The sequence below is a fragment of the Herpailurus yagouaroundi genome, unplaced genomic scaffold (genome assembly GCF_014898765.1).
Source record: "Herpailurus yagouaroundi ecotype Mexico unplaced genomic scaffold, PumYag 29, whole genome shotgun sequence".
NCBI classification, from domain to species: Eukaryota; Metazoa; Chordata; class Mammalia; order Carnivora; family Felidae; genus Herpailurus; species Herpailurus yagouaroundi.
Genome location: NW_024412377.1, coordinates 60,452,551 through 60,480,111, shown reverse-complemented (window position 1 = coordinate 60,480,111; position 27,561 = coordinate 60,452,551). Strand labels below are relative to the sequence as shown.

Below are 27,561 nucleotides of genomic sequence, written 5' to 3'. Positions count from 1 at the left end.
GTTAACATGTGACAGGTTAATTATTGTTATTGTTAAATAAATTGATAAATATTTTAAAATTTTCTTAGTTTTAATTTTGACTATGATAAATGTAGACAGCTAGAGTCTATCAATACAAAAGTTCACTGGAGACCTCAATAACTTTTCAGAGAGAAAAGAGATTCCTGAGCCCAAAAGGTCTGAGAACCAGAGCTCTACAGTGCTGGCAGGGTAGCAGGAGTCCACCGGCTCCCCTTGAACACCACACTCAAGAGATGGGGAGCTCGCTACCTCATGGGGCAGCTCTGTGTATCTATAGGAACTGGGGTAGCTGAGGGTGGTGATGATGGAGGAAACTGGGCATGTGCTGGGGGTGAGGGCAGCCCTCAGATGGAGGAGAGCACATAGTCTCAGTACAAGCGGATCCCTGAAGCACAAAGCGGCAGCTGGGAGGCCCCAGGCCCCTGGCCTGGGTCTCAGTCACCCTCAAACTCACCCGCAGAAAGGAGGGAAATCCCTGGCCATAGTATCCAACAGCAAAGTAGTCTGGCTTGGGCCTGAGGATTTTCATGATGTTTTCATAGAATTTTGCCTGCTGGATCTGGAAGGAGAAAACTCACAGCTTGTAACAACATAGATATGTGTATCAAAGGCACATTCATCTCAGGGAGCCCACTCTTTTTTTTTTATTTTATTTTTTATTCTTTAAAATTTACATCCAAATTAGTTAGCATATAGTGCAACAATGATTTCCGGAGTCGATTCCTTAGTGCCCCTGACCCATTTAGCCCATCCCCCCTCCCACAACCCCTCTAGTAACCCTCAGTTTGTTCTCCATATTTATGAGTCTCTCCTGTTTTGTCTCCCTCCCTGTTTTTATATTATTTTTGTTTCCCTTCCCTTATGTTCATCTGTTTTGTCTCTTAAAGTCCAGAGAGGCCACTCTTGAGAGACGATCATTATACCAGAACCAAGATGCCCACTGCACATATTTGCATATCTGTGGGTATGTCTATAATCATAATAGCAATGGCTGTATTCACCCTATACCAGGTTCCACGTTAATCACTCTACCTGCACCAGCTCATTTACTCACATCATCCTCTTAACAGCCCACAAGTTTCGTATGTCTGTTTTGCAGATAAAGAAATGTTTTTCGTATCTCATAGTGCAGCTAGTAAGTATGAAGCTGAATCCAGCCAGCTGTCCAGAGCCCCCACCTCGCCATGCTACTCTCTCCTTCGGGCACACAAGGCATGTGTTTGTGGGGGTCTATGGATGCATAAATATCTCCAGATATATGTATCTTCCCTTGTATGTACCCTTGACGTATTTCATCAATTCTAATAGGTGTGCATTCTTCATATTTTAACATCTCTGAAAACAGTTTACATCTTACTTTACACCTGATAGCATCTTAGAATTGCTATTAGTCAGATAGAAATCATGACAAGGCACATACAAAAAAAGACTGCATCTCAGACTGATGGCATCTTAAATTTGATACAATATGGGAGATAAGTGTGCATGGACACAAGCCTGTGCAACATGGACTTAGAGAATGGACATGCATGTACATCAACATGTGCATGAATGTGTACTGTGTGTATGTGCATGTGTGTGTACAAATGTGTACTAAGTACGTGTGTGCATGTGTGCACATGAATGTTCACTGTGCGTATGCATGAATGTGTACTGTATGTGCATGTGTGTGTGCATAAATGTGTACTGGGTGTGTATGTGCATGTATACACATGAATGTGTACTCTGTGTGTGTACAAATGTGTACTGGATGCGTGTTGTGTATGTGTGCTCCCATGTTTGCAAATATCTATGTGGATGTATGTGTAGGGTAGATATAAGTGTTTCTTGCTGTGACTACATATGTGTGTTTGCATCATATCTTACACACAGTACAAACAGCTAGCAGCCCAGCTGCTTTTAACAAGAATACTGCATTCAATACCCATCCCCCCCACAAAGAAACAATAAATCATCTCTCCATGTTTGGACTCTCATTTTATAGTTCCCTGGACAGAGCTGGACTGGCCTGTCAAAATAGGCTACCATGGGGCACTGGTGTCCTGGCTCTGAAGTGGCCAGGAAATATGTAGGAGGTGTACAAGTGGGGGGAGCAGCCCAAACGTTCTGCATTTTCTCTGCAGAGGCCACTTCCCCGCCAAGCCCTGGCATCTGCAGCACAAGTAGGCTAGGCTGGCTCCCCCACTCTCCACTTACCACCCCCCCCCACCACCACCAATCACAAGCACCGAGGAGCTAATGGGGAATGGCCAGATGGGGAGCATTTTAATGTGATTTATCTGTTAATCAGAAAGCACAAATTTGCGTTTTTATTTAATTGGCTTAGTGATTTGTAGCGATTTTACTGCAAATGTAGCACAGTGTTTATTGGGTGTGCAACGGCAGCAGCAGCCCCAGTGCCAAGCAGGTACTTACTACTCCATCCGGGAAACTGTCACTAATGAGTTTTCCCAGAATGCCTTCTTCTGGAAATATTCCCAACGGGAAGGAAGGCTTTCAGCACAGCCTTACTCAGCTCAGGCCCTACGTACATTCTTTTTCTGGTGTCCTGACCCCACCTGGCCTCCTGCTTCCTCTCCCCAGCCTCTCTGGGGAGCTGAGGCCCTGGGCACCCTGTCTTACCAGGTTCTGGCTCAGGAGCTCATAGTCAAAGATCTCCATCTCGTACTGTTCCGCCAGTTCCTTGCACAGACTGATGGCTTCTTCCCACATCTATAGGAAGGTCATGGACACAAAGGTTAGGAGGTACATCCAAGCTTGCAGAACCCTTGCTGAGGAAGGGACTCAAGGCAGCTTGACTCCTGGGACTGTACTGCAAGCCTCACTCCAGCCCAGGCCCGGCCCCATGCACGGCAAGCCAGGTACTTACCAGTGAGCATGACCCTTCCTCCGCCCCACTCTAGTTTCGTGACAAATAATGAAGCAGCCAGAGACTAGGCTAAATGCTTTATCTGCATGCTTCTTGGGTCTTCACAAACACTCTGGGAGGTGTCTAGTAACAGCTGCATTTCCCAGGTGAGAAATGGAGGTTCAGACAGGCAGAGACATTGTCCTAGGTCACATGCTTAACCAAAAGCTGGGCTAGAATGCACACCTGGGTGTGACCTGAGAATTGTCAACTATAGACCTATTGTTGTATAGCAGATCTCTAAAACTTTCTCATCTTGTGTAACTGAAACTTTATACTTGTCACTTGGGGTTATTTGGAGTATATGAGTGGGGAGGGGGGCTGCATAGAGGTAGCGGTGGAGCTGAGTATAACGAGAGTGATTAGAACTTTTTGTAAATAGGCATTTTCCATTTGAAAAAAATCCTGGAAAAGCAAACCCTTTTCCTCTGCTCTGTCTTAGGCTGAATCCGATAGATCATCCTTCCATCTTAGACTGAAGGGGGTCGGGAGCCTCTGCAGAGGCGGGAGATGCAGAGTGGGCTGGAGATCTGGCAATCTCAAGGGACACCCATCACATTTCATATTCAGTTTAAAATGGGAAATGCATCTAAATGGAGAAGCTAGGGGAGGTGGGGAAGGAGAGAGGGGAGGTTGCCAAAATGTAGTGTGTGCTGTGTAGCAAAAATGCTCTCTCTGCATGCAAGCATAAAAATAAATAAAAGCAAGTGCCGAGTGTAGGAGCCACGGCTGTAAACCCGTGGACAACTTAGTGAGCAGCATAAAAATGCTTTATGTGCCAGGAGGAACCAAGTCTACAGGCCAGGCTGGGCTGGGGCTTTCTTTCTGTTCAGCCTGAACAAGAAGACGGTGGTAAAGTCCCTGGGCTGGGTCAGGGGACTTTTTGGCTCATGTGGAGATCTTTGCAAACTCTGTACCATAATCTGCCAGAAATGCCCTCACCAATGTGTTAAGAGACCACTGATGGGCCAGGGAGGGAGTCAGATATCTAGGATTTCCTCCTGAGTCTGCCTGTATGGCCACCAGAACCTCTGACAGTCACTGATCCCTCTGAATCTCATACATTGATTATTGAGTACTGGCTGGCTTCTAGGCATGGTATGGTATACAGTGATGGAATAGGCATAAATATGGACAAGACACAGTCTCTCCTGTCCTGAAATGTACGTGGGTAAAGCATACACATAAATAGATGCAAGAATTGGGTTTTGAGGGATGTAGAGGAGTCCACAAAATATTGACAGATGGACTTGCGAAGTAGAAGGCTATTGTGTGTGTCTGGAGCAATAAATCTACATGAGGGAAGGTACGGGGAGAGGAGGTTAAGGGGATGCTCAAGAGTTTGGGCTTCATTCTGGAAGTTTCCACAGCAGTGGCTATTAAAGTGAGCTGTACCCATCTGCCCTCTCCTCTCTGCTCCCAAAGTACCTGGGCACTACTTTTCTCTCCCTCATTCTCCATTATTGCACAACACCAAAGGGTAATATGCAAAGAAGATCATGATTGGTTTGTCTGTTTTGCCAACTAGATGATAAGGTCCTTGAGATTAAGGATGGCATCTTTTTCCTCTCTGTTCAGCATAGGGTGAGTTGAACTGGATACATGGCAGAAGACAAAGCTCAACATGTCCTGTTGGGGCTTTCACACCGTGATGCACTGAATCAGCTGTAAACAAATAGTAAGCTCTGACTTGATGTCAGCAGGGCAGGAGGTTTCAGCAACGGCAGACTCACTGCCCTCAAGAGGCTTATAATTGTAAATTATAAAAACAGTGGTCTCCAACTGCTCAACTCCTGGGAATTTATAAGCCCTTCCACAGACATTACCTCATTCTGTCTTTCCAGGGAAGGTGGGGAGATCAGGCTAAGACAGATACAATGAACTGCAGTGACAGAACAGATCAAAATTAAGTCCACTAAATTATGTCCAGATGAATAGTAAGAGGTCTTGTAATTCAGAGGAGAGGCAAAGCTGTCGGTAAGCTGGAGGACTCAAAAAAGGTTTGATGGAGGAAGTGGCCAATCAACTGGGGCCTTGAAGGCAGAGTAGGGTAATGATGACAGTTAAAATTTAAGAAAATATGACTATGTACCAGGTCCTATGTTAGGTGTTCTACCTGCATTCTCTTACATAATTTTCACAATACAACTAGGAAGTAGGTACTATTAGTATCATTATTTTGGATGGGAATTGGAGTCTCTAAGAGGTCAAGGGAACTGTAGGTGACAGAGGAGCAACGTTTGAAACCAGGCTGACTCCAGAGCCTAAGCACTTAGCCACATGCCACATCTCCTACAGGATGAATGGCTGCATTTGGGTTGTGCTTCTTGAAGGTCCACTGGGGACTGGAGGATGAGTATCAGTTGGTCTGGTTAATCTTCTCCTAACCAAACATTTTGTCCTTGTTGTTTAAAGATCAGTGATGGCATCACCCTGTCATTCATTCATGTAATTCATTCACTTATTCAACATATATTTATTTGTCCCTGCATGCCAGGCTCTGCACTAACCACTGGACATTCAGCAGTGGACATATCTTTGTGTTTGTGTCATTCTAAAATGACAAGCCAAACAATGAATGTAAAAACAAAATGAACAAGGTGATGTCTGATAGTGACAAGTGCTTTGAAGAGGCAATAAAGGTGACTCGGGGCAGGGGCGCTGTTTTGCCTAGGTTGGTCAGGGAAGGTGTCCTTGAGGACATCTGAGCAAAGCTCTGAGCTCTGAGAGGGAGTCTTCCATGGAAAGCTATGGAGGAAAAATGTTCGAAGATGGGAAAAGCAAGTGCAAAGACGCTGATGTGGAAAAGAATTTGGCATACAGCACGGGGGCAAGAGGGAGCTGGCAGGGATGAAACAAGAGAAGCGGTCAGAAGACAGCTCATGTGAGGCCTCACAGGTCACAGACAGGATTGTGTACTCTTTCTGGTGGAATGTGGGAGCCATTTCCTGTACAGAGGATGATCTGTTGGAGGCACTAGAGGGAGCAGGCAGATTTCTCAGAACCCATTGAGTATCCAAGTGAACAATGAGGAGGCCCTGAATGGAGGTGGTGAGAAGGTGGAGCAAAGTGACCAGACTCAGAATTGGGAGGGAGAGCTGACCAGACGTGCAGATGGATGGGGTGCAGAGTATGGGAAGGAACCACCCTTCCCCATAGCCACGATCTCCACAGAGAGAGGGAGGACAGGGGTAAATTACCTTTCCTTTGTCAAAGTAGCCTATGATGATCTCATAGAGCGTCTCCTTCAGCTGCCGGTGAGTCTGGGGGTGCTGCTGGCCTGTCTGCATGACCTGCGATGTGCACTGCTCATCTGACCACTGAGGACAAGAGACACACCAAATCACCCGGGGCTGAGAGGGAGCCAAGGGGAGGTGTCTTCCCTACTTATCAGGAGCAGGAGGAAGCTCTGCACACACGTCTGTCAGCTGGCCTGTCACCCTGGGTGTGAATGGTCAGTCAGGGAGAGGCTGGTCTGTGGTTTCCATTGGGAAGTGTCTCCTGATTTTTGCCAGTTGTGCCTTTTGGACTCTCTATTGGCTCATGTGTGTGGTTTGTAGGGATTTTCCTGGAACCCCTATAAGACATGAGCCCAGCTTTTCAAAAAGCCAAAGGAAATCCTTCAGAACACTGTCCAGCTACAACACTGTTTTCAAGAGAAAGAAAACAGCTCACTGGGCATGCTAATGATTTATAGGTGATGTTTGAATGTTATATAAAACTGTAAAACATGTCTCAGGGGGGTTATTGTTGTTGCTAAATGTGAAAGTCACTTGAAACCTTATGTGACCAGGAAAAGTAGTGCAGAACAGTAACTGGCCAAGTCAAGAGTTTGGGGACATAGCAAAACAAAATTTATTGGGCTAATTATTTTCCTTTTCCTTTTCTGTTTCCTTTTCCTTTTCCTTTCCTTTTATTTCTTCCCTTCCCTTCCCTTCCTTTCCCTTCCCTTCCCTTCCTCTTTCTCTCTTTCTTCCCCATGATCCTTAACTCTTTAACTTGCTCTGAAGGCCACATAGAGATCCTAACACAAATCACCTTTATCGGAAGGACAGTACCTTGAGAAGCCAGGTGTGGAGAAGGAGTGTGTAGGCAGCCTCTGTGTAATTATCACAATCCAGGTGAAGATCGCGGAGTTTGTACAAGTACCTGTTTGGGGAAATGTGCTAGGTTACCAGGGTCAGTGATAAGGAGGCCGGAGATAGGGCCAAGTAGGAGTCAGACAGAACAACTAGGCACCTCTTGGGATCACAGAGGAATCCTCCATTGCTGATAACCAGCTCCACCCTGCATGGGTGACAACAGCAGCTGTTACTGTTTATGGGACACCTAGTGTGTGACAGGTACCAGGCTAGGTATTTTGAATGCTTTAGATCATTTAGTCCACATGGAAACCTTATGAGATGGGTTCATTGAGAAAAGTATGGTTTGGAGAAGTGTGAAGTATCATCCCAGCTGGTATTCAACTTGATACTAAAGAATCTGGCCAATGCAATGTGACAAATAAGAAAGGTGAAATGAATAACTCATTACAAGTCTTATGCTAATAACTGGAAGAGCTGGAACATGATCCCAGGCTAATTGTCTCCACAGTTCGTGCTCTGAACATTGTACCATTCCAGGAGAATGAACAAGCCACAGCACTATAAAGGACAGCTCTTCAGTGGGCTCTTGGTATAAAAGAAGTGCATTTTCTGGTAAGAGAAGGAAGTGGACCAGGGTCTCAAGATTAGATATTCATATGGAGACCTTGAGCAGTCAGTAAGGAGAATATACTATTCAACCAAAACCACATTCCTACCTTCTCTCCCTTTACAATGTGAGGTTCCAGTTCTGAACCCTGGGATGACTGCATTGTAAAAATACAGTTGTGAGCTATGTTGGGAAGAGAGATCTGTGGTACTATGAGAACAGGACTCATCTAGGTAGGGAGAGAAGGGATTTCTAGAGAAGTTCCTATGGCATGGCAGTTGAGCAAGGATCTAAAAGTGAGGGGATGAATGAGGGATGAAGATTCCAGGTAGAAAGATTTGCCTATTCATTCATCTAACAAATGGGTACTTCAAATATTATATCAGTTCATCCTCCCAGTCAACCTTTTATAGACAAGAAAACAGATTTATGTTAAAGTACACAGAGCAAGAAATAGGTAGAACCAGGTTTAACCATCAGCAATTTCTGCCTCTATAGTCATGGCCATTCCACTCCCCTCCCTTTTTACCTTTTCTCTCATCAGTCAGTTATCAGTGAAATTATATGTGGCTTGCATGCTGGGAGTGTTGAGCTTGTGGTCTACCTTTAGAAGCCCCTATGTGCATGGCTGAATCCTACTTTATCTCCTCCTGCCCATCCTTCATCCTTTAGATCCTTAGATAGCTGGGTCCAAAAAGCTTAGAGCATTCAGAAGACAGATTTACTCCTTTACTGGCCAAGGCACCCTCTCTTCTCCTTTGTCATCTCAAGGGTTTGGTGATCTACTGCAGAGCCCAAAGGAAAACACCCTAACGGGCCTGACCAGGGATTCAAACCCAGGTACCTACATAGGCCAGATGCACAGCTTGAGTGATGTAGGCAGGGTGAAGTCTGCCTACAAGGGGGAATGGGGACAATGTCATGACTAGAGTACCCCAGATTTGTCAGGCCAGGAGGAGGGCCCAGTGTTGCCATACCTTCTGAGTTTTTAGAAGAGGGAAATTTTTATTTTATTTATTGTATTATATTTTACTTTTTAAGCTTATTTATTTTGAGGGGGGGTATAGAGAGAGGGGTACAGAGAGAATCTTAAGCAGGCTCTGTGCTGCCAGTCCAAGGCTCAATGTGGAGCTTGAACTCATGAACCATGAGATCTTGACCTGAGCTGAGATCAAGAATTGGACACTCAACTAACTGAGCCACCCAGGCACCCCGGGGAATTTTTATTTTTTTGTAAAATCTCTAGATTTCCAAATTTTGGCAACCAATTAAAAAATGTTTTTAAATACTGTGCCTGCCAAACAGAACAGGTTTTCAGACTATATCCTGTTACATTGTTTGGTTTAGGCAAATGCGGTTTTCCTAGATTACAACAGAACTCAAATCTCCAGAGCTTATAGAGATCTGGGGCTCACCATCTGTGTTGCTAAAATGGGAAGGAGAGAAAAGAGGTTGGAAGGATGGATCCATGTGCTAGACACTTTACCTATAGCATCTCATTTAATCCTCAAAACAGAAGGTAGAATGGAAACATTCTATAAAGGGAAACCTCAACCCAGAGAGACTGAGGGATCTTATCCAGACTCGCCAAGAAGACAAGGTGAAAACCCCAGACCCTTTGGACTCCAAAGCTTTGCACTACTATAATAAGTCATGTCTGGTGATGTTATAAATACTATCTCAGCTTAGGACAGCCTATGGAATTATCTCTTATCCAAATGATAGTTCCTATTCCTGGAATAATGCTAAACTAAGTACCTAAAAATATCTGCAATAATAGCAGAGTAGGTTCAGGCTTGGAGTCTCTGGCATTTGACAGAATGGGTCAAAAGACTTGAAAACGCTTGTTAACCTTCTGGCCAATTTCTCTTTGTGACTCTTGTCTCATAAGGATATGAGCAAGCTATAACTTGGACACATAAGATATATGTCCAAGAATTTTGTCGTTGTGCTATCTATGATAGGAAAAAGTTGGAAACAACCTAAATGTTCAACAATATAGGATTGGCTACATAAATTATGGTATATTCTGGAAAGAAAATTTTATAGTTTCATTAAAAATGATGTCGAAATTCATCTGTTGACATGGAATTCTTGTCAAGCAAAGAATAAATTATGAGCAATATGATCTCATTTTTGTAAAAAATATGCAGGCATAGAATTCCATCTCTATATAAATATAAAAGGGTCTGAGAATATGTATGGATTATGAGAGTTTATTTCACTTTTTTTTGGTCTATACTTTATGAGTTGTTTGTTGCTGTTGTTTTGATAGTAAGTATGCATTATTCTTGTAAAGAGTAAAAATAGCAATACAAAAAATTTGGAGAAAAGAATATGAGATTCTGAGAAAAAAATGCCCTCCCCCCAAAAAAACCCTTCATGATATATTCAAATAAATGTCTTTTAAATGCCTACAAGAAAATAGGTTATCATGCATCTTGGTATTTTTTTTCCTGTGCAATTGGGCTGGCCAATGGTCTAACTACTTCATAAACCCTAGAATTGGGTCCCATATGCTAACCCTTCAACAAATGCAGATGTAATTCACCAGCTCGATCCATAAGATGGGTTAAGGAAACTATGGTCTGTGGATACAACAAAACAGCATGCCAGGTTGTAGAACTCCAAGTGGCGTGGGGGGCTGCTTAGGAGAATGAAAAGAGTTGAATCTGGAGAGATTGATAGGAATCAGAATACACAGGGACCTAGCATCAAGAAGGTAAGTTTAAATTCCATCCTGAAGGCAGCAGGGAGCCATTGATGGATACTGAGCAGGAGAATGATACAGCAGATCTGAATTTTAGAAAACAAAAATCTTACCTTATGTACATCTCTTCCCGATTGTTATCTTTGTAGAAATTCTAGGTAGTGGAGGAAAAACAGTGGTGAGTGTTTTTCTTTGCAGAGTGGCAGGAGTAGAGGGAGTAGTGATGGAGACGTAGGGAAGACTGCCCTTTACTATCTGGGCTCTCTGAGATGCGAGCCTGGAACTTACTTTCTTGAATGCATCAAACACCCTTTCTAGGAGATTCTACCTTGAAAGCCACTCCCCTGATCCTTAGGCTATAAAGGGACAGAGGGGGTACCTCAGCCATCACATGTCAGGGTGCAGATGGGCTATCTGCTGCACTGAGAGGTGGGTTGTCAGGATTGCGGCAGCCCAGCTTGATTTTACAAGCTCAGACCCATTACTCAGAAGGAGCTGGTTGTTCTCAAAATAATAGCAGTAATCAGAGTTCTAGGAATAGTAACAGATTTCAGGGATAATAACGGATCACAACTCCTGATAGTACAGTGGTATGAGGAGTTACGATGAGACTCCACAGGCAAAGACATTTAAACTTGGCAATACCTGGGAAGCTCGACTCAAGCTCAGGGATCATTTAGACCAGTAGTGGTCCTGGGCTCTACCACCAGATATCCTAATCTTGTGCATTTGTAAATGAGCCCTTAAAAATTTTGAGCCAGGAGGTCATGATCTATGAGCTATACTTTGAGAGGTGATGAGGTCATGAGCTATACTTTGAGAAAACCCTGGTTTAACTCAATGTACCCATGTGTACCTGAGGCTCAGAGGGAGGAAGGTGATGTTCCAGGTGTTCCAGGGTACACAGTGGTTGGCAGAGACACCCGAGACCTCAGCTCCTCTGACACCCTCCCCCCATCCTCCTTCTTGATGCCGTGTTTACGCCACACCAAAAGCTAGCAGGGTCTAATTGCTTGTGGATCTACCTGTCCCAAGGTCAGAGTCTGACCGTTGAAGGTCATTTTCTTCAACTCACTTCTGCCTCTCCATAGAGACAAATTGCTAAACTCCTGGAAAACCCCTCTTCCTGCTCTTTATGTAAATTGGGCCTGGTGGAATTATTAGCAATGAATTCCTTTCTGCTGTAATCAGGATATTTTAACTCCCCTTAGCATTTCAGAAAATCAATGGCAATATCTGGGCTATTAAAAAGAGAGTCCACTTAGGTTAACAGAGGCCACACAAAAGAACTATGGGACAGGATTTATATTTTTGGAGCACTGAGCATGGCGGGGGTGGGGGGGTTGATATGATGGATGCTACATGGTCTTTTGGCCAGCTTCATTCATTTAAACCACTTTAGGGTGGGCTGATGTGGTGGTGTGGGGTGTTGCGGCTGGTGCTACCTCTCATGACTGTACCACAGCACATGTGAACGGAGACTGTTCAGGAGACGGCTCTTGGCGGGTCATGTGGTATAGGGGTTAAGAGCCTGCACTTGAGATTAGCTGTTCTGGCCCATACTAATTTGCTGTAAATTCTGGTTATTAGATTATTCTGTAAGAGAAGGAAACTAACATGTAGGAAGCATTTAACCACGGCCCCAGGATGAATAACCTAAGAGATAGGTACTACTACTTTCTCTATGGAATGGATAAACCAACTAAGCCTTCAAAAAACTTCCTTGACTTGTCTATTCTATTAGTTATCAGAGATAGGAGAACCTATGGGCTATGAAACTCCAAAGCTCATACTCTTAACCCCTTTTTACTGCCACTTTCCTTCCATGTGATGTGTTAAGTACTAAAGAAAACACTCATTCCCATTTCATATATGAGGGAACTGAGACATGGAATGGTGCAGTTACTGGTCTCAAGACACAGAGCTAGCAGATGGCAGAGCAGGGATTCAATTCCACTTCTGTCTGCTTTCTGAAGCCCTTAGCACTACTTCCCTATCAAGAGCACAGTGAAACCCCAAACCAGGCCTGCCCCCAGGACTTGATGGGACCTTGGGGAGAGGTGGCTGACCCCACATACCAGCAGATTCACAGTGCAGCTCATGCGGTTGTCTTTGCTCTCGTCGGTCATCACACCCCGGTAATCGAGCAGCTTCTCCAGGAGGCCTTTGACCAGGTTCACAAAGTTTTCCACTGACTTGAAAATAGTCGGGTGCTCTGCGGCACATTCCATCAGGCTGTGGGCAGAGATGACAGGGCAGTGAGCTCATGGCCAGAGGAGAAAGAGTGTGTTGAGGGGTGCGGTGGGGGGGGGGGGCGTCACGAATGAACCAGTGAGTCTAAGTTCCCCTGGTTCATGTGTTGGCTCATTTTGCTCATTTATTCAATCATGTATTCATTTATATACTTAATTGTCTATACAGTTTAGCAAGCATTTAATTTTTTTTTGCCCACCATCAGAATGGGGAAAAAAATGTCCAATGTGGGCAGCTGTCCAAAAAAATAGTGACTTCTACACACGGGGAAATAGTCACTTCTACACATCCACATTGGGAGTGAATCAGTACCACCCTTTGTGTGGCAATTTCCACAATATCTATCAAAATTGTAAACGTACATACCCTCTGGCCCAACAATTTTACTTCAGTGAAACTATTCTACAGAAATATTCCCAGAAGCATGCAAGGATTTATGATACTTACATATTGTGTCTATAGTGAAATAGTTGAAACTATCTTAAATGTCCATCAGTAGGCAAATGGTTAATAAATTAAAGCATATTTACAAAATGTACTTCTATGAAGATACTATAAAGTATGAGAAATCAACATGCTTTGACACAAAAAGCTCTATAAAATGTACAGATCAGTGAGAAAAGTAAGTTTCAGAACAATATTTGTTTTTTATTTAACCAACTCACATAGAACCTACCATGTCCCAGGCATTATTCCAAATGTCTCACAAATGTTAACTCACCTAATCTCCCATCATAGTCTGATGAGAAAGGATGTTTGCAGATAGGGAAACTAAGGCACAGAGAGGCCAACTAACTTGTACAAGGTCACACAAGTTGTTAAATATCAATATTCTGGCTCTGGCATTTGTGAGCGGAAGTGCATGTCTGCATCATGTGTTTCTGTGTGCTTATAAATGTGCCAAATATGGCCTGGAAGGATAAACACCAAACTCTTAATGGTGGTTTCTTCTGACAAGCAGTCTAGGTGGGGGAATAGAGAAGAGAGTATTCATTTTTTAAATTTAAATGTGCATATATTATTTGAAAATTCTATATTTTGTTATAATATTAATATTCTAAATTTTAAAAGCAAAAATTAAAAAAAATGTGACATTACTTAAGCATCTATTAGTTGCTAGGCAATATGATAGGCATTGTGTGGGGTGGGGATGGAGAGAAAGATAAAATAAAAAAAGAAATATAAAAAAAAATGCCTACTTTCAGGAGGCCCACAGGCTAGGCAAGGAGAGACAGATGGATTAAAATTTTGATTAATGACAACTTTTTATTAATCACTTATTTTGTACCAGACACTGTACTAATCATTTTTTCTTTTTTCTTTTTTTTCTAATTTTTTTATTCTAATCACTTTTTCTTAAGAAATCATAATAATAGGGGTGCCTGGGTGGCTCAGTCAGTTAAACGTCCAACTTTGACTCAGGTCATGATCTCATGGGTCATGAGTTCGAGCCCCGTGCTGGGCTCTGTGCTAACAGCTCAGAGCCTCGAGCCTGCTTCAGATTCTGGGTCTCCCTCTCTCTCTCTCTGCCATTCCCCCACTCACACTCTGTCTCTCTAACTCTCAAAAATAAATAAACATAAAAAAAAATTAAAAAAAGAAATCACCACGATAATTGTGACTGGTAAAAATTATTCCTTTCATTTTATAGAGGAGGGAATCAAGGCTCAGAGAGGTTAAACGACCTCCTGAAATCACTCTCCTAGTAAGTGGTGACCTTGGGAATCAAGCCAAACACTTCACTATTTTCCCACAGAGAAACATTGTGGTGTGTTCTCTGGCATCTTGAGTAGACAAGCATTACCCAGGCTACTATTTGTTTCTGGCTAATACCCTGTGGCAGCTTAGGTCCCAAGAGCTCCAAGTAGGGAAAGGTGAGAAAGGCAAGGACTTCAGAGGGTCATTTCTTCCCAGAAGCCAAACCAGGCTGCAAGGAGGCGACACCTCAAACTGTGGTGTGATCAGACAAATCCATCTTCTCCGTGGGAGAAGCACCTGTTCCCTGGCTCTCAGTGAGAGACGCAAATTGCCCTGTGATTTAGGCCTGTCTGGCTCAGTCACAGCTGTGCCTGACTCCTTCTGGGACCGTCACTTCCAGCCCCGTTTCCCAAGCTAATAACAATGTGACAACGCTTTGTCCAGTGTTTGGGTGTGATTCCTCACAGCCTCTCAGGCAGCTCAGACCCAGAAGGTATCTCACGGCCTGAGCACAGCCCAGACCAGTGGTTCTCGGTCCCTGCGACATGTTAGAATCTCCAGGGGAACGTTTTCTAAAGCTCAGTGACCACCCTAAAATCAATGGCTTTGTATCTTTGGGAGTGGGAGCCAAGTAGCAGTATTTTATCTTTAGAATTCTCTAGGTAATTCCAATATGCAGCCAACATTAAGAACAACTAGTTTAGTCCAGTGATTTGCAAAGTTCAATGTGCATGGGAATCGCCTGGGGATTAACAGATTCCAATTAATAGATTCTGTTAATAGATTCTGGTTCAATAGATCTGGGCTAGGGCCTGAGATTCTGCATTTCTAAAAGCTCTCGGATAATGCTAGTGCTATTGGTCCTTTGCAAAAGCATGGGTTTTGAAGAATACTTTCTTAGTTTCTCTATTCTTTAGGTGTAAGATAATAAATCTGCTCATATGGTCTAGGATTGGTGAGATGGATTGGCAGACTGTTTGGAACTCACCCATCCATTCACCATTCATCACCACCTACCACCATCCACCATCCATCCACTCAACAGATATTTTTCTAGGAACCAGGGATTCAGAAATTATTAAGACACTGACTTCCAGGAAATCACAGTATAGCACAGGAAGCAGATACAAAAATAAAGACTAACCATAGTATATGATACTCCCATTTATTATTTCCTGTGTTCCAGATGCTGTGCAAACCCATTTTATTGGTTATCTTATTTAATGCTTACAAAATTTCCTGGACTTGGGCATTATTAACACTGTCAACTGATAGAGGAGGCATGAAACCCCCAGGGCTGGGTTCTAATAAGGGTCTTGCCAAAGTCCCCCAGCTGTTTCTCTCCTTTGAATCCACAATGGAGGACAGATACAATGAAAAAGGGTCATGGGAATCTCCAGGTGATGCAGATAATTCCTTACTCAGAACAAGAGGGGGCGGAGCACTTGCCAGCCACTCCCTGTCTATACTTCTGCCTGGGTGGGGGTTGGTGGGGGGACTGGAGGGAACTCACACTGCCCTAGAGTTGATTTGCATTCAGCATGGGAGGGCTTCAGAGGGAAGAACCCAGGCCCACGCTCTGTGTCGGTGCTGATGGAACTGGGTTTTCACTCATCCTTTAAAACTGATGTATGGAGTACCTCTTATGACAGGTCCTTTTTCAGGCACTGAACTGGTTTGGGTGGGATCTTGGTCCCAGAACACACATTCTCTGTCCCTTTCACCTTTCCAGCTCCCTTACCACTTCTAGAAAAATTCTCAGGCAGATGGAATACAGCAAAATAGAGTGTCTAATTACTCCTTTCAATGTGGGGACCTTCACATTAAGAGATATGGACAGGGGCACCTGGGTGGCTCAGTCGGTTAAGCATCCAACTCTTGATTTCGGCTCAGGTCTGGATCTCACAGTTGCCCCTCCTATGCTTGTGTGCACTCTCTCTCACTCTCAAAAAAAAATAAATTAATTAAAAAAAAAAAAAGAGGTGGACAACTGGGAGTGGGCTTTGGGGACAGTTCTGGGGGGGGGGGGATGTTGTATAAGGTTGTATAGCTTGTACACTGCACAAGAGCCCATGAGGGCCGAAATTGAGCCCCACGTCATGCTCTAAGTCTGTGCCCTAATGCAGGTCTATTGCTGCCATAGGAAGGGAAACCCTGCTCTATTCACAAAGGCACCATCATATTGCTAAGCCATATACCACAGGACTGTGTCTGCCCAGAGAAGGTCCTCCATAGCAGTAGATAAAATGAAGGGCTGAAGGAAGGGCTAGAGGAACTGTAGATGACTAGACTGGAGGAGGAACTGGAGATGACTAGACAGGTATGTTCATGGCTTCAAATAACCACATCAGTGTCTACCTAGAGAGCAACAATAATAGCTAATATTTCCAGACTACTTACTAGTTATCAGAAACTGCTAAGTACTTTACATGACTTTTCTTGCTTAGTCTCAACAAAAACTGTAACAGCTGGATAGTATTTTATCCTCAGTTTGCAGATAAGGAAACTGAGGCTCAGAAAGCTCAAAGGCAGAAGAAGGGACCTGGCCCCTGGACATTTTAATTGGACCTTGACTCCTCTGGTTGGGCTTCATGAGTTTTGCAGAAATCATTCACACCTCTATCCTAGAAGCAAAAATAATGAGCTGCTTTTAATTTCCTCGACCTCTAAGGATTCCTTTTATAAATAATCACTCAGGAAGGATTTGAAAATCCTGCTGATCATCTGAAGACTGCCGCAGAGCCCCATCCGCTTATAAAAATGGAAATTGCCAGCACTGTAAATGGTTTCCCTTATGGTCAATATTTAGATTTTCCTTTTTAGAACTTTAAAATAAACATTGACTCAGGCAAAATGTCACTTTTTCCCCTGGACAGTCAGTCTTGATACCCACCCGAGGAGCAGACAGTGGGTTTCTCCTTCTGAGTTACGTTTGTGTTCCCTGTGTGTAGTGAGGGCTGTGCGCAGTGACAGAAGGGGGACAGGGCCTGCTGAGATGGTGCTGCCTGGGAATCTGCCCTGCCTACTGAGCAGGGCAGGGAGGGTCACTCTGAGGGTTAGAGCAAGGCCTTTAGTTTGCTTTTGTTGTTGGAGATAAAATATTCAAAAAGGATGAGGAAAATAATCTGACATCAGAGTTCTATCAGAGAATCATACAAGTCTGAGAATATACAATTAGGAAGAAATTTGAAATGTCTGAGCCACATTGCTAAGCCTTGGGAGAAGTCCTTCGGGAGGAAAGGGACACTGACATGAAGACGGAAACTGGGAGTCAGATGGCTGAACAAAGTATATTTATTAAGCTTTTACCTGCTGTGTGCCAGATGCTTTATAGTTATTCAGTCTTCAAAATAGCTATAGGCTTATTATCCCCATTTTGTAGATAGAGATATTGAGGCCAAAGATGTGTGATTGGTCCAAAGTTACACAGATGCTAAGTGGTAGAATCAGGGTTGAAACCTAATGTCTTTCTCCAAATATATACAATTGGCCTACATGCACATGAAAAAATGCTCAACATCATTAGCCATCGAGGAAATGCAAATCAAGATGGCAATGGTATCAGTTTCACAGCCACTGGGATGGCTTTAGTCAGTAAGGCAGATATTAACAAGAGTTGGGGAGAATGTAGAGAAACTGGAACCCTCACACACAGCTGGTAGGAATGTGAGTGGTCAAGTACTTTGGAAAACAGTCTGATGGTTCCTCAAAAAGCCAAGTAGAGTTACCAAATGACCCAGCAACTCCACTCCTAGGCATATACCCAAGAAAATTGGAAGCATTGTGTCCACATAAAAATTTGCATGTGAATGCTCATAGCATAGTCATTCCTAACGTGAAAAAGTGGAAACAGCCTACATGTCCATCAATTGGTAAATGAATAGGGGTGCCTAGGTGGCTCAGTCAGTTAAGCATCCAACTTCAGCTCAGGTCATGATCTCGTGGTTCACGAGTTTGAGCTCTGCGTCAGGCTCTGTGCTGACAGATCAGAGCCTGGAGCCTGCTTTGGATTCTGTGTCTCCCTCTTCCTCTACTCCTTGCCTGCTCACACTCTGTCTCTCTCTCAAAAAATAAATAAACATTAAATTTTTTTTAAAAACGATAGGTAAAGGAATAAGCAAAATGGGGTATATCTAAGCAGAGAAATATTAGTCAGCAACAAAAAGAAATGAGGTGCTGACGACTGCTACAGTGTGGACGAACCTTGAAAACATGATATACGAAAGAAGCCAGTTTCAAAGTACCATATACTGATTCTATTTACATGAAATGTCCAGAATAGACAAATCCACAGGGGCCGAAAGTAGAGGGGATGATGACTAAAGAGTATGGGGTTTCTTTGGGGAGGTAACAAAACTGTTCTAAAATAGATGGTGGTTATGGTTGCATAACTCTGCAAATATACTAAAAGCGATAAAATTGTACACTTTCAGTGAGCTGTATGGTATATAAATTATATCTCAATAAAATCTTAAAACAAAAAGACGTGTCCTGACCAAGTTCAGTGCTGACCACTGTCCACTGCCTCACGCAGACCTATTCCCTGCAGTCAGGCAGAGCTGGTTTGGGTCCCAGCTTGTCTACCCAACTAGATTGTTCTAGTTTCCTCAGACAAGACCCTTCCATGAGCCTCAGGGCCCAGCTCTATGAAATAGGGGTCAGAGAGTAAATGCAGCTAAATGAGGCAGTGCACAGACAGCATCTAGCTCAGCATCTGTGCACTGCGTGTACCCTATTTATCTTGGTCATGATCAACATCTGGTAAGATTAAAAGAGAAAGAAGGAAAAACTAGCAAGAATTATTCCACAGCAAAGAGATAACACAAGTGAACATTTTGGTGGATTGTTTTTCTCTTCACAACACAGCAAAGTTTCTTTTTATCCATCCCATTCCATCAATATCAAAGAAACAGCCACTCTAGAGAGAGAGAAATTTTAGGTTTCTTTCAAAAATGGAGATTCTCCAATACCAGGAGCCAGAAGATCGATCTCCAGGGGAGGGAGGAGTCTCTGAAGGCCTGGAGTCCCAAGCTCTCCAGCCTGCAGCTGACCTTCCTGGCTCCCCCCGCGCACGGGTGCTGAACTTACATTGACTCAAGCAGCTGCATGTACTGCTCGTCTCCTCGGCCTCCTTCCACCTCATGGTCCAGCTTGAGGATGATCTCATTTTCAAACTAAAGCAGTAGGAGACGAAAAATCAATAATAACAACATTAGAAGGCTGACTGTTGAAATTAGTCAATTTGTTATTTTAGCCAAAGCTTCAGGGAGCACCTATCATTTCCCAGCGTTTGTGCCCAGAACCGGGAGTGCAAAACGGAACGGGATGCTGTGCCTGCTTTTAGGAGTTCCCAGAGTATGGGGAGAAGAGGAGTGGATGATAAGTGCTGGAGAGAGAAGGAGGGACAGGAGGGAGAGAGTGACCACGTGAAGGAAAAGGGCATTTCAAGCAGAGGACACAGCGTGTGCAAAGACGTGGAGGTATGTGACAGAGCACTGCATCTTCAGGAAGCGGCACGTTGTCACAGACAGCTGTCTGCCTAGCCTTCCTTTCTCCATACTTTGGTGATCACGCTGGCTCTAATCTTAGTCCTGGGGACACAGATGAGCTACCCATACCTCCCTAGCTCCGGGTGTGGGCATGTGACCCAGGCCTACCTCTTAATCAGTATCTTTCATCATCTAGACACTAAGATTAATAAAGGCTCAGGCTGAGTAAGTGAGACTCAGATCCAAGGCTTTGCCGAAACTCTTAGCAAAGAGTCTGTCTGCTCAACGTGAAGATGGAAGGCTGTAAGCCTGAGGCTGCTGGAGATGGCCATAATAGAGGAGCCCGCCTGGAAATGACACCAATACAGAGGAGAGTGGAAAAGGGGAGACAGAGAAACACTGAGCCCCTGAGCCCATCCATACTTGAAGCTCTCATAGGTACATGAGCTGATGCCTCAGAAAGTAGACTGGTGGCAACTGTAGTGGTCAGAGATCAAACTAGGTAAGTGACCTGAACATGAGTATGTACCTATAGTCCCAACATATCTTGGTACATGAAGCCAGAGAGCGTTCCATCTCCCCATTTTCACTCTCAAGAAGCATCTCACCCAGTTCAGCTCATGGCTCACGCAATGTTTTGAAGGGCCATACTGTGTCCCTTTTCATGGCTAAAATGTAAAACAGTTTGTACTTTCAATAACATGCCGTGATGAATCCATCCAAATTACGCAGTCTGCTTCTCCTCAGTTTTACCATTAAATACGAAACTGGCATCTGGAGGAGGGAAGAAGGCCCTTGGCAAAGGTCACCAAGGACTAGGGAGTCTTTGGGTACTCCTGGCTTCTTACCCAGCCTCTACTCTCAGACTTTAAAATCTCTCCATGAAGTCTGGAGGTCATATTTAAGGAGGATCATGTCTAAGGGTGATAATGCATGAAAAAGCAGCCAGCCCCGGATTGGTTCCACTTCACTAAGTGTCAGGTATTATTACACATGAAGAAGTATGTGTAATGCTCTGTGAATGGCAGCGACCTTTTGGCAGGCTCCTTCCAGTGCACAAAGGATCAAGCCCAGTCTAGTTGGTTGGAATCTTTAAGTGATGAAAGGCAGGGGCTGGATTCACTTTCCCCTCAGCTCACATCTGTGGTGCCATTGTTCCCTCACTTTTGTGTGCTGAGGGCCAAAAGAAAGGACAAAAAGCTTGTGCTGATACAGCACAGATGAGAAAATTTCCTGTGAGTTTCCTCAGTCGGGGAAGATTTATGGAAGGAGATACAAAAAAACCTGGAAGACGGGTAGGATTGTGATAAATATGAAGAGGAAGAGCATTCTGGGTAGGAGGAACGGAGTGAGCGAAGGTTGTAGAGGTGGGAAAGTAGAGGAAAATGAGGAGAGCAGTTAAGAAAGATCAGAGTTCAAGAAGAAAGAAAAGAAAAAAAATTAGAATGAAGACCCAGATGGGGGCCAATCTGATGAGGGTCTGGACTGCCAGTCCACACATGAATCATGTACCTTACATGATGCATTGTATTAAGCATCTTGTATGCATCAAATATCATCCAGACTTAAGGGTTGGGGCTATCATGATTAGAGATGTCTACTGTGCCAAGCTTGGGGCAGGAAGTAATACAGCTAAAGGACTGCAAGCATGGGCTCTGATGTTAGACCATCTGATTTACATGTCTGCTCCATTCCCTCCACCATCTTAGGAAAGCTATCAGGTCTTTCTAATCCCACTTCAGAGTTTATATCAGGCATCAGGGGTCGGCAAACATTTTCTGTAAAGGGACAGATTGTAAATATTTTAGTCTTTGTGGGTTAGTCAGTCTTTATTACAACTACTCAGCTCTGCTGCTGTAACACAAAAGCAACCATAGATAATGTACAGACAAATCAGTATGGCTGTATTCTAATAAAACTTTATTTACAAAAACAGGTAACAGGACAGATTTGGCCTGTGGACCCTATCAATATAATAGTGGCCCCTACCACATGGGGTGGTTAGGAGGACTGGAGGAGACTTTATATATAAAGCACCAGGGGAGAGCATAAACTCAAATGTGCATTGGGTTTGCTCATCTGCTTATGATTACTGCTAATGTTATTGTTACTACTGCTGAATGTTACTGGAAAGCAGCTTTATGGGAGAAAAATAGCATTTTTTTCCTTGTCTGAGTTGTTCAGTGTTAAGTGTTGGCATGATTCCTCCCGATGCGATGAACTTTCCTTTAGAGCAGAGAAGTGCATGGGGTAAATAAGCACTTGTCACAAGGTCACAAAGAGCCTGCAGGGAAGAAAATTACAGGGTGCCAGGGGCTGTGCAGAGCTGGATGACTCTGTGCCACGCGTGAGCCCTTCAGGCCAGGTCGGAGAGCGAAGGTTTCAGTCAAGCACATCCCCTGACAGACGCCAGCCCGTTTTGTTCCCAAGCAGGCACTGTGCGCAGGAGCGGCTATGACCACAGCCTTTGGCATCCAAGAGACTTAGTTTGAGTCTTGCTTTGACTTTTCTCCCCACTATGTGATCTTGGGAAAGTTAATAAGCTTCCTGAGGCTCAATTTTCTCATCTATTACGTGAAGATTTAAAACAGCACCTACTGGGTCCCCTGGTGGTTCAGTTGGTTGAGCATTCAGCTCTTGATTTTGGCTCAGGTCATGATGCTAGGGTCATGGGATTAAGCCCTGCACCAGGCTCCATTCTGAACATGGAGCCTGCTTAAGATTCTCTCTTTCTCGGGGTGCCTGGGTGGCTCAGTCGGTTAAGCGCCCGACTTTTGGTTTCAGCTAAGGTCATAATCTCATGGTTTGTGAGTTCAAGCCCTGCATTGGGCTCCACGCTGACAACATGGAGAGTTCTTGGCATTCTCTCTCTCTCTCTCCCCCTCTCTCTGTCCCTTCCCATTTCTGCTCTCTCTCTCTCTCAAAATAAATACACTTTGAAAAATGAAAAAAATTCTCTCTCTCTCTTCCTCTGCCCCTCCCCTAATGGTATGTACATGCTTCTCTCTCTCTCTCTCAAAAACTTAAAAATAAATAAATAAATAAATAAATAAATAAATAAATAAATAAATAAAACAGCAGCTACTTAGAGTAGTGTTGGGAGAAGTTAATGGGAAAATACATGGGAAAGGCTAGCGTGGTACTTGGCACATAGTAAGTGCTCAATAATTGTTATCATGACACTGTCAACATTGCCATTGTCAACAGTATCACCATCTCAGTTAGTCTTTATGATAGCCAAGGGAGATAGATATCCTAATTTTTATTTTTTAAATGAGGAAACTGAGGCAAAGTGGAATCTTTGTCTTGGGTTTCAAAGCATGGATGGACTTGACCTAGAGCAGGCCCAAGGGTCCAGCATATGCTCTCACACATACACTGTGCCATGCCACTGTGCAGAGCTTAAAACAAAGGTCTGGCTCCTCCAAATCAATTCCGTTTTCTCCACAGCTGTACAGCTGCATCACATTGTTGACTCCTCACCCACCCCTGCAAGGGGGATATTTGTTAAGGAGCATCTGCAGGTTACTTTCGCAGAAGTCAATGCTACAGAGGCCCACCAGGAATCTTAAGAGGCCCTACTCAGGAAAAAGGAAGTGAACTCTAAGAGCCCAGCCCTCCTGAGTGGGCCTCCCTCCTCCAGCAGAATGACTCATGCGGGCCTCACGTTTGCATCATGCCTTCCCCAAATTGCTTTTGTGACCTCTCCTTACTACTTTAGAATATCTTGGCTATTTTCCTTATTTGTTTGCCTAGAATCCTGTTGAAGTGTGAAATTTAGGGAACAAGAGCTCTTCTTCAAATGTCTGGTTCTGACTTTGACTTCGTATGGGAGGGGCAGAGATAGTGTGAAAGGCCAGGATGGCTGAGTGATAGGGATAGAACTGGCACCAGTAAGTCAGCCCGTGGCCTCCTTTGTTAGTGAAATGCTGGTTGTCTGGGGTGGCTGGAAGCAGACTTGGGGGAAAGCAGGAGAAGGTAGTGTCATGTGAGAAGGGATGCTTTAGGGAGTCAGTGCAGCTTCCTAATTTTCTTTGAGTTATCTTGTCTCCACCTGCTCCAGATCATTGCCTGTGGAGCTTGGGTTTGGGAACCTATAATGGTATTATGATATTCATTTTACAGATGAAGAAGCTGGGCTTGAAAGAGGTTAAATAACTTACCAAATTTATCCAGCCCACAAGCAGCAAGTCTGTCTAACTCCAAAGCACACTGGCCAGAACACAGTAGGTGCCCAGTATATATTTATTGAATCGATTGTTCTTTTCTTCATTATATTCTAAGCCATCTGAAGCACCCCCTTACTCTAAGCCAAGACTCCGTTTCAGGGGATCTGCTCAACTGATATCTCTGTCCATTAATTCATTTACCAAGCAATTATTGAGCTCATGCTGAGTCCCAGGTGCTGTTCTAGGTGCTACCAAATGCTGTTACCTCTTCCATCTCTGAGAGGAGTTTTCTCTAGGACATCTTGCCTACTATGGCTCAGACCCTCAGGCTGATTGTGCCACAGTCCTGTTCTACAATCTGTAAAATAGGCAATCACTCTCCTCAGTCTCTAGACCCCAGGACTCTGACTCTTTGCCACCATCTTCACCCAGACACCCCAAAACCCCTCCCTGCACAAAAAATTGGCCAGGAAAACAGCTGGTCTACCCAGCCCCTGGGGATTACTCAAGCAATCATCAGCTACCCTCATTACCCTAAATGATGAAAATATTCACTGGAATGTTCCTCCCTGTGCTAAGGCTTTTCCTCTGAAATGTGGAAGGATGCAGGTCTAAATGCTTCCATTCATCCTGGGAACATTGACATGGTTCTCACCCACACTCATGACAGGCACTTGACAAGTTCAGGAATGAGAGACTAGCCTTGGCCCCAGAAAATCTCACGGTCTTGTGACAGAGAGAGATCTATGAGCAGATCGTCATGCAGTGTGGGTCAAGTGATATGCCTGAGCCTCACTTAGGTAGGTCAAGACACATTTCACACTGACTGGGCATGAATGTGGCAAGCCAAGGCTCCTTTTGCCAAAACTGTCCTGTCCATTGCCCCACCAAGGAGTAACAGTGTGCCAGGGATGGGACATTCAGTCTGAGTCACAGGATAGGAACCCCTGAGATGGTCTTGGGTGAAGTGCTGTACTTAGGAGGGGTAAAGGTTATCAGTCAAATGCAAGAGCTATCTAATTTGGGCTACAAGAGAAGACAGGGAAATCTGGCAATGAAGTTGCAAAAAAACTCAGAGCAGAGAAAGAGATTGCCCCAGAGCCTCCTTTTCCCCACCCCCACACCCCGTTAAGCCCATCAGTGTTTAACCCCCTCCTGTCCCAGTTCCAGCCCATGCACATCCTGCTTGAGCCCATCTGTCTTTTGCATCCAGATGAACCACTGCCTCCGGAAGCAGGAAGGGCCATCTCAAAATGTGAGGCCTCAGCTGAAGGATGAGTAGAATCTCTTCAGGTGAAGAAATCAAAGGAAGAGCCTGAGCAAAAGCAGGGTGGCAAGAAAACCACAAGATGTTGTGTCCCTGGCCAGAGGCAGGGGTCCTGCTAACTTTTCCTTTGGGTTCTGCTATTTCCTTTAAGAAACTCAAATTTTAGAAAGGAAAGCCTATCTGTCACCTTCTAGAAACCTAGTTTTTAGCTGATAATTTTGGCATCATTCCCTAATGCTAGTTTGCATGCAAGACCTCCTGGATTTCAGACCCAGTGCTGGGGTTTGCTCTGGATTTGGCCATCAGGGCTGCTTGGGGCTCCTGGGGGACTGGCATCCTCCTTTCCTGGGAAAACCTTCATGGCTGCTTACTCTGAACCAAGGAGTCGTGCCTGGATCTGCTTACCCCACAGCTGAGTTCCTGCCAATCACACCAGCTGTTTTTTTCATGGGAAGCTGCCCCATTAGTCAGCTTGATTGTCCTGTCTCTTTTGATAAGGGAGAAATTAAGAGAAGCAATTGGGGAACATTATTACGATGAACACATGCTTCGAGTGAGGAGTCCAAGGATGACCCCCATTCATAGAAAACAGGTGGGTGGATGTCATGGGGATGCCACAATAAGGAAATCCTTTCAGGGAAAAAAAAATCACATTCAGTCAAGCCTCTGAAGGCCACCAAATACAACTGCAGGTTGTAATCCAGAAATGACGGGCTTGCTTGTTTTTTAAACATTGCATACCATCAGGTACTTGGAGTGTTTCCTTTGCACACCTGCCCCTAGGACATCTTCTGAGCCAGCTGGTGCACATGCCTCTGGAGGGTGTACTGATCTGAGGGTAAGTATGATGCCCTTTATGTCACATTGTGTGCCCTCTACGTGTTTCCAAGCTTCACATAGTTGGCGTCCCCCTTAAAAGTCAGCAGACTGCAAACTGCCTTCAATACCCAATCCAGTGTTTCACCTTCTACTCCCCCTTATCCCAACTGATTGGATATGGTATCTTTCTTTATCTGAACTCCTCAACCTGATTTCTTTTCAGGCTCTTTGCTGAAAGAGGGGACAGCTGGTCACTAGCCTTTCTGGGACTAGAAAGCTCCTGCTAATTAATCCCTGGGCAGAAGAGTACTATCTCACACTGATATCATCAGAGCTAACTACAGATCTTTCTCAGCTTATAATAAGGTTATGTCTGATAAACCCATTGTAAGTTGAAAATATAGTTAATTCAAAAATGCATTTAATATCCCTAACCCACTGCAGCCCAGCCTACCTTAAACATGTTCAGGACACTAACATTAGCCTATAGTTGGGCAAAATCATCTAATGCAAAACCTATTTTATAATAAAATGTTGGTCAGCTCATGGAATTTACTGAATACTTTACTGAAAATGAGAAATAGAATGGTTATGTGGGCATAGAATGGTTCTAAGTAAATCTCTTGTTTACCCTCATGGTCACGTGTTTACCCTCATGGCTGACTGGGAGCTGTGGCTCACTGCTGCTGCCCAGCACACGGCAGAGAATCTACTGCCTACCACTAGCTCAGGAAAAGACCAAAGTTCAAAATTCAAAGTAAGGTTTCTACTGAATGTGTATCACTTTCACACCATTGTTAAGTCCAAATACCATAAATCGAACCATTATAAGTCGGGGACCAACTGTAGTCTCTTTTTCTCCTTAGAACAATGTTTTCCAAAGTGATTGGCAGAATGGCACATCCAATTGATGTTTCTTACACAAATAAGTTTGAGAAACTGGGCAGGTCTGTTTACCGTGGAATGCCTCAGTGCTTTGACTATGTTAATGTGCACTGGAGATCTCTAAGAGGGGTTACCATATGCAGTAGATTCCAAAGGTATTTAATTTCCAAACCCTCCTCCCTAGAGCATCTGGTTGGATTAGTGCTCTATGGAACATATTTTGAGAAAGCACTAATGAAGAGGATGCCATTCATTTTTCACTCAGGCAACATTTACTGTGACAATACCAGGGACGGGATGATGCAGTGGGCACAGCATGGTTTGGGGACTATAGCGACTTGTGTGTTGCAGCCTCTGCCCCACCTCTTTGTTGATGTGTGACTTCAGGCAAGTGACTTCACCTCCCTAAGCTTCGGTATTTTCATCTGTAAAATGGGTATCATAATGCTACCTAACTCTCTATAGGGTTGCAATAAACAAGATCACAGGAACTAATGCATGGAAAGTACTGATGGTGTGCCTGATACATAGTAAGCACCCAGTTAATGGCAGTCATTTTTGTCATCATCATCATCATCACCTTTATTAGATAAGGTTGAGGAAGATGCAGAAAATGCTCAGAAATGAGTATAACACAAGGCAGTATATAA

General features: G+C 44.1%; 1 protein-coding gene across 1 annotated transcript in view; it reads right to left on the bottom strand.

Annotated features, from left to right (window-relative positions):
- Positions 1-27,561, bottom strand: part of DOCK2 (dedicator of cytokinesis 2) — a 418,809-nt gene that overhangs the window by 30,175 nt on the left and 361,073 nt on the right. Inside the window, exons 34-40 of the mRNA XM_040444509.1 lie at positions 19,371-19,456; positions 12,410-12,566; positions 10,445-10,485; positions 6,988-7,078; positions 6,130-6,249; positions 2,644-2,733; positions 476-580 (exon numbers count right to left, since the gene is read on the bottom strand). Of these exons, the coding sequence (XP_040300443.1) occupies positions 476-580; positions 2,644-2,733; positions 6,130-6,249; positions 6,988-7,078; positions 10,445-10,485; positions 12,410-12,566; positions 19,371-19,456 (690 nt within the window). The remainder of the gene's footprint in view (positions 1-475; positions 581-2,643; positions 2,734-6,129; positions 6,250-6,987; positions 7,079-10,444; positions 10,486-12,409; positions 12,567-19,370; positions 19,457-27,561) is intronic.